At 39.7% G+C, this 19,005-nt stretch overlaps 2 protein-coding genes across 2 annotated transcripts in view; both read left to right on the top strand.

Moving 5' to 3' along the window:
• Window positions 1-1,536: 1,536 nt before the first annotated feature.
• Window positions 1,537-9,880, top strand: msantd2 (Myb/SANT DNA binding domain containing 2). Its single transcript, XM_088321004.1, has 4 exons — window positions 1,537-1,987; window positions 3,685-3,940; window positions 4,827-4,890; window positions 7,334-9,880. The coding sequence occupies exons 1-4, from the start codon at window positions 1,559-1,561 to the stop codon at window positions 8,238-8,240; spliced, it is 1,656 nt and encodes a 551-aa protein (XP_088177130.1). The 5' UTR covers window positions 1,537-1,558; the 3' UTR covers window positions 8,241-9,880.
• An 8,606-nt stretch (window positions 9,881-18,486) lies between these two features.
• Window positions 18,487-19,005, top strand: part of esama (endothelial cell adhesion molecule a) — a 90,906-nt gene continuing 90,387 nt past the window's right edge. Inside the window, exon 1 of the mRNA XM_088321418.1 lies at window positions 18,487-18,920. Coding sequence (XP_088177544.1) covers window positions 18,854-18,920 — 67 coding nt within the window. The 5' untranslated portion in view covers window positions 18,487-18,853. The remainder of the gene's footprint in view (window positions 18,921-19,005) is intronic.

The following is a 19,005-nucleotide window of genomic DNA, read 5'->3' as shown; positions in this document are numbered from 1 at the left end:
GGACGAGCCGGGATTCGAACTGGGATCCCTTGATCGCAAGACGAGCGCTCTACCTCCTGAGCTACTGCCGCCCTATGTCTGACTTGTTATGTTTTACAGTAATCCCTCATTTTTCACGGGGGCTACGTTCCAAAAATGATTCGTGATAGTCAAAATCCGCGAAGTAGAAACCTTTATTCATTCATTTATTAATACTCTATTGAACATTAAAACCAAAGAACAAACCCAATTTGCAGGCATTTGTCTAGCGAATAAAAGTACTGTACTTTACAAAGTTTCTATATTTTTATTGTAAAATACTGTCAAATGATAATGGAAAAATAATCTTTTTGTTATAGTCAACATTAAAACTACATTTTGTAAGTGCAAATAGTGCAAACAATACAGATTCTGCGCAAAAAAACACATATTTGGGGAAATTGATACAGGAGGAAAGTATCGATCCCAGGTTAAAACATACCTGTCAACCTGTACGTTTTTGCCGTACAAAGTACGTTTATTATGCATTTTTAGACGTGTACGACGTACAAGAAAATCTGTACAGAAAAACGCAAATTTGTCAATTATGGGTACCATCCGATATACACCGACTATCACGAAACGGCAAATCAATCAAGTCAAACGAGTTCGCCGCGGTAGCCTCTATCTCTGTATCGTTTATTTTCGTTGCACACGAAGCGAGCGGTTTGATGCTACTGTGCGCATGCATCTGCCGGCTCGGATTTCATGCGGTAGTTATGTAGTTAAAGGAAGTCCGTCTCTTTTTAGAGAACCGGCTTTTTCGGCTCAACTCCTTAAAGAGAGCCGGCTCTCAAACCGCTCACTTGCTTTGATGCATTATATTACGAATCATTATTGTTGCATAAGGGAAGTTAAGAAAAAAAGGAAGTATACAAGGAGAAAATGATGAAATAGGTTTGTGGCGCAGTGGTTAGCGCGTGTGCGGCACAGTTCTAAGGTCTTGGGAACCTCCTGTGTGGGTTCAAATCCAGCGTTTGTATGTTCTCCCCGTGCTTGCGTGGGTTTCTCCGGTTTCCTCCCACATTCCAAAGACATGCATTTCAGGTGGATTGGCCGGTCCAAATTGTCCCTAGGTGTGAATGAGCGAGCGAGTTGTCTGTCCCTGTGTGCCCTGCGATTGGCTGGCAACCAGTTCAGGGTGTCCCCTGCCCACTGCCAGATGATTGCTGGGATAGGCTCCAGCACCCCCGCGACCCTACTGAGAATACGCGGTGCAGCTAATGAGATGAGATGATATAACGAAACACATGTACAATTTAACATGTTAAACTACATAAATAAACATGTTTGGAAAAAAATATGGTGTAAGATTATTTTGTATTTTGTAAGGGAAAATACGACAGCATGTAAGGTCATGGAGCCATGGGGTTGACAGGTATGCAAAACTGATTCTGCACAAAAAACTTGATGCGGGAGGAAAGTATCGATCCCAGGTCACATGTATTGGTCCGATCCAAATACTCTTTCAGTATCGATAATATTGGTAATTGGATCGATCCGCCCAACCCTACCGACCAATCTAAACACCTCAGTGAACATGGCGGCGTGCGGCAACGCAGAACAAGCAGAGGAGCTCTCTAGGCCGTTAAAAATCCCCAAAACGGAGGCTCCTTCCCCAGACTCTGAGGATTTAAGCGACGGGAACCAGTACCATTCAGGTCCGTCCACACCGAACCGCTTCTCGCCTCTGAATCTGGGCTCGGGACTCGCCGCTCGGACGGCGGCATCCTCCTCCAACAGCTACACGGCTAGCCGGGGGATGTCGTGGACTCCATCCGAAACCAACGCCCTCATCGCGGTGTGGGGCAACGAAAGGCTGACGGAGGCCAAGATGCAGCAGTTGGAGGTGGCGGGGACCATGTTTACTGGAAAAGCCCCCGGTCCCGCTATGTACGAGCGGGTGTCCAAAGCCTTGGCCGAGGTGGGCTACGAGAGGACCCCGTCTCAGTGCCGGGAAAGGATGAAGGTACGTACTTTGACATGTTCAGCTCAAGAAAAATGCTACAAAATATAACATTTCTAAAACCAACGCTTCCATGTACTGTAGTTCTGTTCGAATTATGATGGACTGTAACCATACCGTACCGATTGACATATGGTGAAGCCCCGCCCCCTTTAAGCACTCGGACAAACATTTAACATTATGTTAACATTATCTTTAGATTAATGAATTCAATGCCTTTCAAGACTTTTCAATGATCTGTAGGAACCCTGAAGTAGGTTTACAAAGCGAAGCTCTAAAAGTGAACGTATAGACAAGGTTAACACTGAATAGCTGATGCCCAATTACGATTGTTTTGGTTAAATCTGATTTTGACTAGAGCCTATTGGACAACAGCTAACATCCATCCATCCATCGATTAACTGCACCGCTTATCCTCAGTAGGGTTGCGGGGGTGCTGGAGCCCATCCCAGCTATCTTCGGGCAGGGGACACCCTGAACTGGTTGCCAGCCAGTCGCAGGGCACACAGACACCGACAACTCACACCTAGGGACAATTTGGACCGGCCAATTCACCTGAAGTGCATGTTTTTTGGAATGTGGAAGGAAACCGGAGTGCCCGGAGGAAACCCAAGCAAGCATGGGGAGAAGCCCTTTGAGACTCTTCGTGATTTAGGGCTATACAAATAAAAATGACTTGACTTGACTTGACTTAACATGCAAACTCCACACAGGAAGTTCAATCTCATGACCGCAGAACTGTGCGGCACACGCGCTAACCACTGCGCCGCCGTGATTATTACCAGCGTACAAGAACTAGCATACAACAGGCCACCCAACTCCCAGTAAACAAACATGTACTGTACAATGCAGCCAAGAGTTAAGATTAGCTAGCATCTGCCTAACGTTGAAGATGTTATTAATGTTACAAATACCTTTATACTTCTCTCCAGCAAAATGACACTCTGTTGCCTTAAATACTGTGTTAATTTACCGTAGAACAGTTGCAGACATTCTTGTTAACTGTATCCACGTTGAGTTGGTGCTGTGGTCGACACATGACTTTATCCAAAGCGGACTCTTATCTCTAGACATGGCTAAATTGCACAAAAAAAACACATCAAGCCCAATTCGGCTTCAAAAATCTTTAGTCCAAAGTGATCAATTCAAATGTAGATTGACACATTGGTTAGCCAATGAAATTCCCAACGTAAATATGTATCCAAATCAGAGCCGGAAGTAAACATGCACAAAGTCAATCGTGATTAATTTTAACGCACCATTATTACACGCAAGTGTGCACAGTCGTGGATTGACTTCTAGAAAGGGGTCAAACAATTACAACTCTTTCACAATGTCTAAAAATTGGCCAACGTAAAATACACAAAAAGTTTTAAGGGCTGTGATATTTTCAGAGTGTGATCAAATTTGACAAGGTACTAGGTAAGCCTCCAAGCTATTTGTCCTTTTTTTATGGAACCTGTTTTGCCTACCAAAGGGGAAAAGGTAGAGGTAGTGGGTGGGAGCTCTGCTACAAGCCAGCAATGATCACCAGGGCTGTGTTGAATACTCTCTTTAGGTTTTTCCTATTTGCTGCTGTGTCCCCGGCATACCAAACAGTGACGTTGTACGCCAGAATGCTCTCTACTGTGGGTTTGTTATTTCTTATTGGTATTATTTCTTATTGTTGTAACGTGAGTATTCTATCCTACCTGAAACAGACTCTCCGGCGTTGCTACAGTCGAGTGAAGGAGCACGGCATCGGCAAAAGGAAGAGCAGCTACACTATGGAGCAACTGGAGAAGGTTTTTGGTCAGGGGGGTTGGGATTCTCAGACTTGTGCACCGGTGCTCATCAACAGCAGTGGACTTTACCAAGAGATGGAGTCTGATGGAAGCACTTTAGAAGACTTCTCACAGGAAGACTGGTGCAATCACGTCTTTGATTCGGCTTTCCAGGAGGGAGATATGGATGCTGGTACGTGTTTGCTAGCAACATCAGTACAGTGGTATCTCTTTAAATGAGCACCTGTAAACACAAGGATTTCGGTATGCTGCAAAAAATCTTGCTCGCTCTACAAAGGAAAATCAGTTCACGAGCCGTCCCAGAGGCTACCACTAGAGGCCTCTCTAGACTGCTTACCGCCAGCATCAGCTTGTCTATTTCACGCATGCAATTTTATACAGGCATAAAATATATTTGTTTGCGTTCATTTAAAGTTACAGTAACTTTTAAGTGCGCAGTAAGCAAGTATCAACAGTTTCTCAATCTCATACCTGTCAACCTCTGTGAATTGCTACCCTTAGTAATGATTGCACAACCTACTTGTTAATCAATAATAAACCTTACAAACAGAACGCGGCACCTATTTACTCACAGCTAGTGAGACTATGTATAATACTGCGACAATATTGGCAATCTACAATGATGTTGTCGTCTGCTACCCGACAATCCAGATAAGAGCCAAAATGGAAAAGACAAGATTGGGTTTAAAAAAAAATATATATATATAAAAATCCATAAAATACAGGAAAAACATATACGTTGAGAGGTATGCGCACACATTCGTTCCGGAGATCATAATAAACTCGCATTTTATTTTGTTTTATCATCGTAATTATCTTATTACTGTATTTGTTTGCTTAATTACCATTTGAATGTGTTTTAGTACTATTTAAGGTTCACATGGATGTTTTTGAGAGGACAGGAGCAGACTAAGTCATTTTTAATTCTTAAATTCACTCGATACACGAGTAATTCAAGCTAGGAGCACGATCCTGGAACGAATGAAGTTTGTATAAAGAGGTACTACTGTGTAATAAAGGGTGGACTTTAAATGCTGTACTTTTTAATTCTTCTACAGATGAACTACATATGCCAAAAAGGAGAGTGCTTCAGATTCAAGCTGAAGTCTCTGAGCAAAATCAGTAAGGAAAATCAGTTATTTTTGTACATATTCCTGTTTACTTTACTGCTGTTCACAGACCAATAGCATCCGTCTATGGTCAGTGGTTTTCAAATGTGTGCAAGTGAACCCCTGGGGTGGTACTTGACATTTTATGCTAAAATTGGAAAGACGCGGGCAGCACGGCGGCGCAGTGGTTAGTGCGTGTGCGGCACAGTTCTGAGGTCATGAGATTGAACCTTCCGGTTTGGAGTTTGCATGTTCTCCCCGTGCTTGCGTGGGTTTCCTCCGGGCACTCCGGTTTCCTCCCACGTTCCATAAACGTAAATGTCAGGTTAGTTGGCCGGTCCAAATTGTCCCTAGGTGTGAATGAGCGAGTGAGTTGTCGGTGTCTGTGTGCCCTGCGACTGGCTGGCAACCAGTTCAGGGTGTCCCCTGCCCACTGCCCCAAGATGACTGGGATGGGCTCCAGCACCCCTGCAACCTTATTGAGAATAAGCGGTGGATTGGATGGATTTGAAAAGACGCATTTAAAATAAAAATTACCGGTAGGTTATTGTGAGACTCTTATTTTATAAAAATTAGAATCTAGCCGTTGGTTTAATGCGAAAGAGTCTTGTCAAACTTTGATTTGGCAAGGCAAGAAGAATTCCTTAAGCCTGTATAGCGGGGCATCACTTTTGATGATGTATTGGGCATCAGACGTGAAATGCAATGATGAGATTCATTTGTGCATTTCGGGAAAAGACGATGGACAGCTGAACTGTACATAAAAATAGCATTTTATAAACACATTGTAAACGAGTCATGGACATAAGAGGGCCAAAATCTGACCAATAAATAAATCATGATTACAACACATACTCAGAGTTTAGTTTTAGATCCGCTTGATGTGTTTAACAAACTAAAACCCTCAATGTAGAAACCTTTATTTATGAGATTTTTAAATACTTTCTTATTCATAGAAATAAAAGAACAAACTCAATTTACAGGTTAAAGTATTCGTTTAACAAGAGTACTGTACTTTTTAAAGTTTTTTTCTTTTTTAACAAATAACTTCTGTACTGTCAAAATATCATTTAAAAATATATATATTTTGCACAAAGTGGCGGTTATACTTTTTAAGATACTTTGTCGCTATCATGTGGATGTTACGGAAAACTTCATTAAGGCAGGACTCGGCAACACAAAATGTCTAAAGCCATATTGAATTTAAAAAAAGTAGACATACATATATAAATAATGTATCTAACTATATTCATTGGAAATCTTTAAGAATGTTTGTGTCCTGTTTGTCCTACAGAAACCATATACTATTCTGTCATCAAAATTTAATGAGAAAACGCCAGGGATCCACTAGGGAGTGCCGACGAGCCGCATGCGGCTCCAGAGAAAGTTTAGCAGGTCGCGAAGTTGAATTTTGTTTACGATAGAAAGCATCTTTGTCTGCCTTTTGGTGCTTTTGTGGGTCCACGACGTTTTGTCGACATGATTGCTTTTAGAGTAACTCGAAATTGAAAAAGATTTACGCATACGTGATGTAGGTCCGTCAACCTGTTTTATATATGTGTACAACACGGACCGGATCGTCTTTGAGGCATGCGCAGACTCAAGCGGAAAAGGGGCGTTGCTACTGTATTAACAATCAAAATGCAGTACAATGCACAATGAAAATCCGCGAAGTAGCAAAACTGCCATGAGTGAACCACAATACAGGAAGAGATTATTTAATGGCGTATGGCTTTGAGAAGTCACCCAGCATCCATCCTGAAGAAGAAATCCGCTTTCTCCTCTTAGTTCGTGTGTAAACATTCTATACTGTCTATACTATGTCTATACTATCTCCAGCGTGCTAAGTATCTTGACATTTTTAATTGTTTAATATCTCCTGCATCCATTTAATATGGTTGGTTTAAAGTGTAAAAAAAGAGGCAAGCCGTTTCTTTTGAAATGAAAGTGGAATAAGAAAGCTTGATGCGGTTGAGAAAACGGTCGGAAGGCTTTTTTTTGCCACTTTTTACCATAGAGGAGGACCTTTTGAAGCACATCTTCCAAAAGTAAGTTAAACTCAACTTTATTAATCTTTATAGAGCATATTATTTTATGAAATGTTTATTTTTTGGTACAAAACAATACAGGTTACTTATACAAGCTTTAACCATATGTATAGAAACCTTGTACATACAAAATATAGCACTGAAGTAACTTACGAACAAATTCAACTTACGAACGATCGTCCAGAACATCGTTTGTAAGTAGGGCATCGTCTGTACCAAATTTTAATCCAAAATTAGGAGTACTCGTTATTCCTTGCTAGATACGAGCACAATCTGAGAACTAATTCATCTCGTATTTGCAGTTACGAAATTTAGGCTTTTGGTGATGTGAATTAAAAAAATAAATGGAGAAAGTCAAACCTTCCTTTTGACAGTCCCTGATTAATTATATCATTTATTAATTTTCAGAAAAAAGGACATGTTGCAGACGTTAATCCGTATCCTGGAGTCGGTGCCGCTCAAATGGGAGATCTTTAAGACTTACACAGAATTTTCCCGTCTGCACCTCTCAAACAAGCTAGCCATCTTCGGCGTTGGTTTCGACACCCGCTGGCGAGAAGATGTGCGATACCATTACGCCGAAATCAGTTCCCAGGTACCGCTGGGAAAGCGTCTTCGGGAGTACTTCAATCCGGAGAAGCCCGAGGGTAAAGTTTTGATGACCAAAGTTCAAAAAATGAACTGGAAAAATGTCTACTACAAGTACCTGGACATTACCATCAGTGAAGCTCGCTGCTTAGAACTGCACTTAGAAGTGGAATGGATCCCGGTGTCTCTTTCGAGAGAAGCAGGATCTACCGTGTCTTTGTCCCACTACCTCCTACCAGGGGATATCCCAAAGAAATTCGGACTCTACGCTATCGGTTATGAGCCAACTCCATCAGGCCAGACCTCTCCCCAAAGCGATATCCACAACTGTAAATTACCTCAATCCCAGTTCGACACGTGGCCACAAAATCCGATTGATGGAAAAGGAAGCGGGGATGATGACAACACTGGGATGAACGTCACTTATTGCTACCTTGGGGTTGCCGATGAGAGGACCTTACATCAGTGTCTGTCGCATGATTTTCAGATGTCCACAAAAGACTACTTCCAAAGTGAACTTTCTTTGGTGACTCGGTTCCTGCAAGAGAACTGCTGCAGTTGTGTGTTGAACGATTCAGTGGGAGTTCGAAACATAGCTGCGTGTTTATCCATTTACATCAAATTTATTGAGGTGGATCTAGACTTTCTCTCTGCAGGTTCCTTAGTGGAATGCTTGGAAACTGCTATTGGTTATCCGTTGAAGTACAACTGCAATGCAGCTTTGTAATCGACCACTGTGTGGACATTTGTTAGGGAAGGACCAAGTGTAGGTTGGATATTGACATGATGAGTGGGCCTGACAACTAAAATTACCGTATTTTTTGCACTATAAGGCGCACCCAAAAATGCACAGTATAAGGCGCGCCTAAGACACATGGAATTAAGATTATTTGAATGCATCAGGAATTTTACCCAGATTGCAACATGGAGTGCACTGGGTTTTATCCCCTACACCACTAGGTATGCTGATGACATATGAATAGGCATTTGCTCTCATCTCATCATCACACTGTTTTTAGTCACGTTACCAAATTGTTAATATTGTTATAAGGCTGGGCTGCAAGAATATTGTCAGACTCACAGTCTTTACAAAGCACTCGAGAGTCTGAACTGAATGACGAGAAAGTATCGCAGGAAGTGATTTAATCAGTCTGAACTGAATGAAGACAAGGTTGTTGTGGGATTTGGTCGTCCTAACAATATTAAAAAAAAAAAAAAATCATGGCCGCTCGTATTAAAAATGTCTGCCACTTACAAAGGTTATTTGGAGCTGAGAGAAAGCGAAATAGCATTCTCTACTCCAACATAGCTAGTACCGTGACTAAAAAAAATGTCTGATAACGAGACCCACTGTCTTTTCATATTTTGCTGCACCCGCAGCTAACTAGTGGCTAGGATGCGGCACTTTCGCTGCTGCAATCCCTGTTCAATTCCCGATGGATTCAATGTTATGGAATTGTGATCTATCATCCATGCGTGTCCTTTGGCTAGTGGTTTGGATAGGGTGCTCTTAGCATTGCTACCTGATGCGATCCCCCATTGCCACCATTGTTATGGAATTGTGGTCAGTAATATAATGTATTAACAATCAATAAATGCACAAATATGGTCATGCAGTTCCAATTTCGCCTGCAAACAGGGCACATGTTCAAATATCTGTCCAATTTAGGGGTTTTTGTGTGCGCCTTATACGGTAGTCTTCAGTCTTGTGGCTAAATATGTTCTTTATGGAATTTAAGGGAATTTAAAAAATGCAGCTTGTATTTATATTTTCTTGTTAAAATGAATGTCAGGGATATAGACGTGGCTACTCAAATGGAAAGTGTGTATTATTTACGATGTAGTGTGGGGGTCAGTAACCAGCGGCCCCTTGTAGCAGCTCCCTGACGCTTTTTCAAAAATGTTTGAAACAGGAAATGTTTTTGTTTCTGTAGGAGGACAACATCGCACTAACATTTGTGACGATTTCCAATGATTATAGATATATGCAGTATATATACACAATAGGTTGTCTTCCTTAAAACACTTATACAAAGATTTTTATTTTTTGCGTCTACAAACTTTTTTTTCTGTTTGTTTGTTTTGGGGGAGTTTGGGGTCCAATATGGCTCTATCAACATTTTGGGTTTCCAACCCCGGATTTAGTACAACTGAAAACTAGTGCTAAAAAGCACAATGATTAATACAAACTACGCACACTCCCACAAAACATTTTACTTCTCATTTTTTTGCTTTTGAAGTATTTGGGATCCCATAGGAACAAGATGGAGGACACTTACGTCAGCTCCCTTAAGGCAGGGTTCATGTTGTGTAAAATAAATTCAAATTTCTCTAGAAATGCATATTTATATGACGGTCGTGTATCTTACTTGTGGAGGTCGGTGGTTCGCGCCCCGGCCGAGTCATTCCTAAGACTTAAAAAGTGGTCGGCGGCGCCCTCTGTTGGCTGCGGCTGCATCGGCTCGCTACAACGGGTCAGGTGCAATCGACATTTCGTTCTGTGTACATTGTTACACAGAATGAAAATACAAGGAAATTATTATTATTATTATTATTAAATGAATATTGTTTTTCTTAGGAATGACTTTGTGTTCACCACTAGGAGGTGCTAAATAATACACACTCTCTTTAAAGTATTCACTGGACTACCTCATTAGGTTCAGCTGTAAGCAGGGTTGGGTAGGGTTACTTTAACTGGATTACTTTCAAAACTTTTGCATTACTCCAATACCAAATATGCTAATAAAAGACAAAAGAAACTAAATATGAATAAAATGACTAAATTTTGTGCAGGCTTGGGGAGTAACAGAATACATGGAACGGCAAAAATGATGTTGGCAAGCTGTTTGGATTTATTTTCATTTTGTTTCTGTCGCATTTTATGTTAGTTTTGCCAGAGATCAAAGAGATCAAAGCCAGGAGAGAAAGCTTACCACGTGTTGTGTGTCATAATTGTATTCATACTTAGTTGTTTTTGTCTTTTATTAGCATATTTGGTATTGGAGTAATCCAAAAGTGATTGAAAGTAATCAAGTTAAAGTAACCCTATCCAACCCTGGCGGTAAGGTATCAAGTGAACAGTCATATATTTCAGGTTACTATTGCTATCTTTAAACTGACTAACGGGCTATGGGCCTTACATGTCAGAAAAAGCTTTTTTAATTTAGGTAGGAATCACCATTTGTAAAAAAAATAATAGTTTTTGTTTCCTGAATAGAAAACATCCCGTATGTTTTCGCAATTGGCCAAGTCGATCAGATCTCAACTCAATCGAGCATGCATTTAACCTCCAAGATAGAACGATAAAAACACACTTAATATAAAGGAGGCTGCAAGAAAGGCTTTCAAATGATGAATGGAAAGTTTTGTGAAATCAATTTTCGGCAAACGAGGGTGACTCATTCTAGTATTTGAATACTAATCACTTAATTGTACTTTAACGATGTCCAATACTTCTCTTGAAAAGTGCGTGGCATCAAGCTAAATTGTACCCTGCAGGGAGTTAATATTGGTGTAAATACAAATGGACCATACGCATGCATAGCTTCAGCATTTATGACTGATGAGGATGCTAACTTCCTGATACTTCAAAGTATGGTAAGCCAGTCTTGCTGCAAAGCAAAACCGCACACACAATCGCTCTTATATTGGTTTTATTTACCTAATTTCTTTTACACTTGGCGACGAGTAAACTCGAAAGTCAACCGTCATAAAACGTCATAAAAAAAGCAATGTCCTAGCAAACGACTGCAGCGTCGACTCAATGAAATGGGAAGCTATACACGTGTATTTTCTTTACCTCCATACAAAAAGATGTACTGTACATACAGTTGAGATATTAAGTATATTAAAGTATATTGAAATACACATATATGATATATATAGTTTATATGTGAATTCCGGCTTTTAAAATGATGAATATGTTTACCTGTTTCCGTCTGCAGTAGCATTTTACTTGTAATCTATTTCTTTGATTTATGCCTTGTGCGTTGTTGTTGCACGCGTTGGTCACTGTTATTGTTGAAAGCAATAAATGGGGCGCTAACAGTAATTTGCTGCGCCGTGAATGTCGTTTGTGTGTATAGTAATTGTGAAAACAGTAGTCAAGTCATGTTTATTTGTATAGGCCTTAATCACAAGGAGTCTCAAGGGGCTGCACAGACTATTATGACACCATTCCCTGATCTAAAGCCTACATGCGGGCAAGGAAAAACTCAAAAACCTCAACATGAGGAAAATGAAGAAACCTTGAGAAGGGACCGCACATGAGGTAATCCCCCTTCCAGGATGACCAGGCCAAAATGGATGTTGCAATAACAAATAATACACAGATATTGTCAATGTGAAAGATAAGTCATTCATAAGCTATTGAATATAAGTGTGTTTTAAGCCTAGATTTAAACCGTTTTGCTGATGTTGCAGTGCGAATGTCAGGGGGAAGAGCATTCAACAGCACCGGGGCCCGAATGGAGAATGCTCTCGAACCTGCGGATCTCTTCTTGGCTCATGGGATCACGAGTAGACCAGCAATTTCAGAGCGAAGGCTCTGGACCTGAACATAAGGGGGAAATTAAATCCGAAAGATATGAGTGATCAAGTCCATGCATGATTTTGTATACTACCAACAGAACCTTAAAATCACATCTTAAACCAACAGGGAGCCAATGCAGGTTAGCTAAAATCGGGGTAATGTGATCAAACTTTCTTGTCTTGGTTAAAAGCCTCGCTGCAGCATTTTGTACCAGCTGAAGGCTCTTGATTTTCTACTCCGGGAGACCGGAGAGTAGTGGATTACAGTAATCGAGACGGGAGGTAACAAATGCATGAATTATAATCCCTGCACCGGACTGAGACAGCATACAACATAAGTGGATGTTCATTGAGAAATTAGGAGGAGTGTTTTTTTTGTTTTCCCACCGTGCATTTTTTTTCACCATCATTTTTTTAATCCACTTTATATGTTTGTTAAGGGCATTAGAATATTGTTTCTTGGACCACTGCACACAATCTAGCTTTTAATTTGCATTTGGATGATGTAATTGGTGAAAGGCCCGGCCTAAAATGATCTAAATATATTTTAAGAGGATTTGTAAAGGCATACACTTTTATTTACTGTAAATTTAATGGCACAGAGCCAAAAGCAACCACATAGATGAAGCTTACAAAGCACTTGTAAGGTTATTTTTACTCCTCTAGATGGTGGTCTTGTTTTAAAGACAAAAACTAGAGCAGGGGTCTTGGTGAATTTAACTGCGGGCTGCATCCGGTTCTTAAGAAGAGAAGCTCTCGTAAAAACATTCCAATATACTCAAATGTATTTGTTTTGAACACAAATTAAGATGAAAAATAAATAAACATATTAGATATGATTAAGGAAATAAAGCAATCGGGATTAAATGAATATTATAATAATACAGGAAATATAAATGACTGAAGAAAGCACATATCATTGCTAACTAGACAAAAATAATTTGTATTCAGTTTTGTGTCAACAGTTCTTTAACTTTCTCTACATGAATGGAACTGTGAACATCAACTGTTCTGAACATGCCTTCTCATTGCTGCTAAAAACAAAAATCAAAAATTAGACCAAAAAAACACCGCAAAGTGACTGAAACATTATCAAAAAAAAAAAGAACCTTAAAATGAAAATTGACGAAAAACGACCCACAAAACGCCCGGAAAATGACCACACAAAAAAAAAAATGTAAAAAAAGATTTAAAAAAAAAAAACTTAAAATCTAAAAATCCGAGCAATGTACTAGAAAGTATGGAAACGTTCATAAGAAAGAGAAAAGTGTAAAAAAAAATATTAGAATTATCAAAATCCCTAATGCCCCCAATAATCAGGTCCGCGCCTTGCATGGCTGCATGGCCGCTTACGGTGTGAGAGTGTGTGTGTGAATGGGTAAGTGTGAAGCACATTGTAAAGCGCTTTGGAAGGTCTTCAATGACCTAAAAAGCGCGATATAAATGCAGACCGTTTACCATTTATAAAACAAACAAGTTTCAAAGGAGTATGAAAAAGTGCTTAAAAGAATGTAGAAGTACTGAAAGTAGTAAAAAGTATGAAAAAGATGACTGAAAAATGACCTCCCAAAAAGATGAAAAAAACACTTAAAAGCGAGCTCTAAAAACGAAAATTGAATGAAACCACACACTAAAAAAACAAAACAAAAACCCCCAAAACCACATTAGGCCTTAAAAAAAAGTTTTTGTGTTTTTTAAAAGGGGGCCACAAACTATCATCAACGTGTTTGAGATCCCTGAACTAAAGCAATGTACATTTATAATGTTGCAACTGCACTTCCAATCTGGAGACCTAAAAAATGATCATAGATGCCAAATGAAGCTTTATCTATTTTTACAGCACAAGGTAGAAATTGTTTTCTGGACAACTTTGGCCCAATCAGAACACAGACTTCTCGAGAATGATCTGAAAATCTCATCTCATCTCATTAGCCGTACCGCTTATCCTCATTAGGGTCGCGGGGTGCTGGAGCCCATCCCAGCCATCTCCGGGCAGTGGGCAGGGGACACCCTGAACTGGTTGCCAGACAGTCGCAGGGCACACAGGGACAGACAACTCATTCGCTCATTCACACCTAGGGACAATTTGGACCGGCCAATTCACCTGAAATGCATGTTTTTGGAACGTGGGAGGAAACCAGAGTGCCCGGAGGAAACCCACGCAAGCACGGGGAGAACATACAAACTCCGCACATGAAGTCTGGAGCTGGATTTGAACCCACGACAGGTTCCCATGACATGAACTGTGCCGCACAAGCGCTAACCACTGCGCCGCCGTGCTGCCCCTGATCTGAAAATAACTTCAGTAATTTAACAATACTGTGTATATCGACTTAAAAGACACGATATTAGTGTTGGGGGAAAGCATGTTTTTTTTTTATTTGACTCCACTTAATTTTCAAATGTCACTTTTGTCAAGAGGGCAGTACGGTGGCGCAGTGGTTAGTGCATGTGCTTGTATGTTCTCCCCGTGCTCGCGTGGGTTTCCTCCGGGCACTCCGGTTTTCCTCCCACATTCCAAAAACATGCATTTCAGGTGAATTGGCCGGTCCAAATTGTCCCTAGGTGTGAATGAGCGAGTGAGTTGTCTGTCCCTGTGTGCCCTGCAATTGGCTGGCAACCAGTTCAGGGTGTCCCCTGCCCACTGCCCGATGATTGCTGGGATGGGCTCCAGCACCCCCCGCGACCCTACTGAGGATAAGCGGTGTAGCTAATGAGATGAGATGAGACTTTTGTCAAGAACCGGAACAGGAGGAGAACCCACACGCGTGACGTTTCTCACACAAGCTTTTATTTTACGAGAAATGGGGCAGTCAAGCACGTTAACCCAAAATGCCAGTTATTCGGCGATCATTGGGCGGAATACGTAAGGCAGCAGTCTGGCGTGGAATGACAGGAAGCCAGAAGCCCACGAGATCGATACCAATTGGACGAGCAGAAATCGGACGGATGGGGTCGAAGACGGGACAGACAGGATTGAAATCAAAACTGGATATCGAAATTGAACAGGACAAACAAGACGGGGACGAAACTGCAGACTGATATTAAACAGGACAAAATAGACGGGAACAATACCGGACAGGAAACACCAACAGGAAACCGGACAGAGTCAAAACCCACGTCTTGCGGGGCAGAGGTTCGTTGACGGACTGACAATGGGTGAGTGAGAGCACTGAACTTAAATATATGGGAAGCCAATCTGTCAACGAGCCACAGGTGGCGCACACGTGTGCTGCCAATTGGGCGCCATGGCAACCCTGACAACTTTAAAACAAGCCAAAGTATAAATAAATGATTAAAGTATAAACAAATGATTAAAAAGCTGAATCAATGTAAACAACCCATACCAACAATACTGCTTTGCTTGTTAAACTACTACCAGGGTTGGGTAGGGTTACTTTAACTGGATTACTTTCAATTAATTTTGCATTACTCCAATACCAAATATGCTAATAAAAGACAAAAGAAACTAAATATGAATAAAATGACTAAATTTTGTGCAGGGTTGGGGAGTAACGGAATACATGGAACGGCAAAAATGATGTTGGCAAGCTGTTTGGATTTATTTTCATTTTGTTTCTGTCGTATTTTATGTTAGTTTTGCCGGAGATCAAAGAGATCAAAGCCAGGAGAGAAAGCTTACCACGTGTTGTGAGTCATAATTCTATTCATATTTAGTTTCTTTTGTCTTTTATTAGCATATTTGGTATAGGAGTTATCCAAAAGTAATTGAAAGTATTCAAATTAAAGTAACCCTACCCAATCCTGACTACTACCTATTTTCTCCCCTTAAAAAAATAATTAAAAGATAAATAAATCTACTGCTTTTTCAAATTCAAACAACATAAAAAGTCTCGACTTGAGACGAGTATTTTAATTTATGGCTGCTTTATTTTGAAAGGAGACTAAATTTTTGCGCATAAATAAGCTGCTCTAACAATCGCATTCAATTTGCGTTTTGCAACTTCCAGTTTAAAAAAAGCACTTTTTAAAAGCTAAGTAATGTTTTGATAAGTGTGTCCTCAAATGTAAATAAACTACAGTGTCATAAAATATTTGTTTAAATTTTAGTTTTTTGTTTTAAATGTATGTGTAATTTGGACATGGATTGATAGATAGATAGTTAGATACTTTATTGTTTTGTGAATGAAAATAATAACTTATATTTATGTTACTATAATGCTGAAAGACATCACAGTTACCCGTAACCTCGGTGTTGTATCATTCATATAACTAGCACTGCTAATTTTAAAGACCTAAAAGAAGATTTTGGACACTGGCAACATAATAGCTTAAAAAACGAAATACAAATATAAACACCCATCTTTTAAATTGCAACCTAAGTAAAATGAAATGCTACTTGATAGGGTAACTATTTATGAAATAATCTATTTTAGTGGTGAAACAAGATTTCATAATGATAGCGTGTGTTCTGCAAAATAGGTTTCCATTATTTTATGATGTTTTTTTAATGCCATCACAGTAGTTTTATTGCCTGTGGCTTATATTACAGTGTGCCTTATATATGAATATATATTTTCAAAACGGTATTTTTTAAGATGCAATTTGTAATCCGTACAGGCACACTATAGTCCAGTTATTTTGCATTACCTATTATAGTTGTGTATGTTATTAAAGACATAATCTAATCCTTAACCCTAACAGTACATGTTATTTAAATATTTTATATACAGGGTTGGGTAGGGTTACTTTAACTTGATTACTTTCAATTATGTTTGGATTACTCCAATACCAAATATGCTAAAAAAGACAAAATAAACTAAATATGAATAAAATTATGACTCACAACACGTGGTAAGCTTTCTCTCCTGGCTTTGATCTCTCTGATCTCTGGCAAAACTAACATAAAATGCGACAGAAACAAAATGAAAATAAATCCAAACAGCTTGCCAACATCATTTTTGCCGTTCCATGTATTCCGTTACTCCCCACGCCTGCACAAAATTTAGTCATTTTTTTCATATTTAGTTTCTTTTGTCTTTTATTAGCATATTTGGTATTGGAGTAATCCAAAAGTAATTGAAAGTAATCCAGTTAAAGTAACCCTACCCAACCCTGTTTATATACTATATTTCAAAATGAGGCTCCATCTGTGGTCAACCACCTGTTAACCATCAAGTTACATTGCGTAAGGGCTATCATGGATTGCAATGTGCTTTCAAATATGGTTTCAGTACAAAAGCATTACATAGTAATCATAATGGCGATAATTTAATTTTGAAAAACGGATTTTTTTAAATTTTATATAACTTGGCAGTTATTCGACCCTGATTCTAGTTTTTCGTCCCTCTCTTATCTACGTATTAGGGATGTGAATTCCGTCTCTTATTAAAGAACCGGCTCGTACAGCTGGGCTCACTAACAGAGGCCGGCTCCCAAACTTTTTTTTTTGTATTTTTGTATTTTAATTTCGTTTTTTTTAAGATATATTACAAATGTTAATGAAATAATATGCACCATATTATTTACAAAATGGTATTATGGCTATAGTAATAGCCTTTATTATTTCATTTCAATACATAGTGAACTTTGACCTCATTAAAAATCAGAGATGACGGCACTCAAACTCACCTGTCACGAGTGCCTTCAAAAAGAGAAATGGAAAGGAAGACAAAAACAAAAACAAAGAGGGATAGGGAAAGAAAGAAAGAGATGAAGATAGAGAAAAAAAACGAGAGAGCGAAAGAGAGAGTGAGAGAGGGAAATAATGGGGGGTGGGGGAACAAGTCGCTACATGTGTTGACCGGTCATGCGCACCTTTCCGAGATAAAGAGAAAGAGGAGTGGGGAGACAAAGAAACAGAAACAGAGAAAAAGAGAGATGGAGACCGAAAGAGAGATACAGAGTACAAAGAGAAAGAGAAGGAAAAGAGATTAGATGGGAGCAAGAGATAGAAAAATGGAGAGAGAGAAAAAGAGAGACAAATCGTGAGAGAGGGAGGAATTGAGATAGAGAAAGAGACAAAGAGAGAGAGAATTAGAGAAAAATAAAGAGAAATTGAACAAAATAGAGAAAAACACAATATAGAAAGATAGAGAGAATTAGAAACAAAGAGAAAAAGAAAATGGGAAGAAAACAGAAAGAAAGGAAGAAATGTAGAAAGATAGAGAGAAAGAGACAGAGCAAAGACAGAGAGAGCAAGAGACAAGGAAGAGAGGAAGATAGATGGACGGGGGAGGAGAAAGCAAGTTATAGAGACAGTAAGATAGACAGAAAAGGGGTAAATGGTGGAAGACAGGAAGAGAGAGGGAGGGGAAGAAAAAAGAGAGAGAGAAAGAGATAGATAGACAAGAGAGAGAGAATGCGCGCGTTTCGAAGGGAGCTGGCTCCTTATACTAGTAACTTGGCTACCGTCGTTGATTTTAAAGAGCCGGCTCATAAAGGCGTATCGTTCATGAACAACCCATCCCCATCTCTCGCTTTCTCCTCTCTCCCTTCCTGCTGTAAAGAAAACGCCAATGGATTGTATCCCAGTTTCACTTATCCATTTTTATGAGAGGAGTCTCGCGCACACGAGGACACTCTCGTAATTTCACACTCTACGTTATCGCCTTTTCACTTCAGACTTCATTGTTTTCTATCCAGAAAGTGAGAGACAACTACACCTGGACGACAGGTGTCTAGCTTATTTCCTCACCTGACGTCTTAAACAATCGCCACCTGGATTGAATTGGAAAGGAAAAGAAAGAAGCAACTGCAATTGTTTTCCTCAAAAACAAAATAAAAACAGAAAAAGAGGGAGAACGTCGAAGGACACGCTGAGAATTTGAAAGTGGATCTCCCTGAAGCATGGGGGTCGATGGGACTATGTGGAAATGGATTCTGCTGTCCTTTACCTGCCTGTGGGGATTGTCAGGTAAGAGACAAGAAATCATAATGTTTTACTTTCATTTGCTTAAATTCGAGTGCTAAGATGCCATTACAACCTAATCATTTATTGC

The sequence above is a fragment of the Urocampus carinirostris genome, chromosome 17, assembly GCF_059441175.1.
Source record: "Urocampus carinirostris isolate Australia breed hairy pipefish chromosome 17, RoL_Ucar_1.0, whole genome shotgun sequence".
Lineage (NCBI taxonomy): Eukaryota > Metazoa > Chordata > Actinopteri > Syngnathiformes > Syngnathidae > Urocampus > Urocampus carinirostris.
This window is presented reverse-complemented; position numbering and strand designations above follow the sequence as displayed.

Excerpts from the sequence above, each read along its gene's own strand:
- msantd2 (XM_088321004.1), top strand. The coding sequence starts at position 1,559 with ATGGCGGCGTGCGGCAACGCAGAACAAGCAGAGGAGCTCTCTAGGCCG. Across the intron at positions 1,988-3,684 it reads AGTGCCGGGAAAGGATGAAG|ACTCTCCGGCGTTGCTACAG; the intron begins GTACGTACTTTG and ends TACCTGAAACAG. Across the intron at positions 3,941-4,826 it reads GGAGGGAGATATGGATGCTG|ATGAACTACATATGCCAAAA; the intron begins GTACGTGTTTGC and ends ATTCTTCTACAG.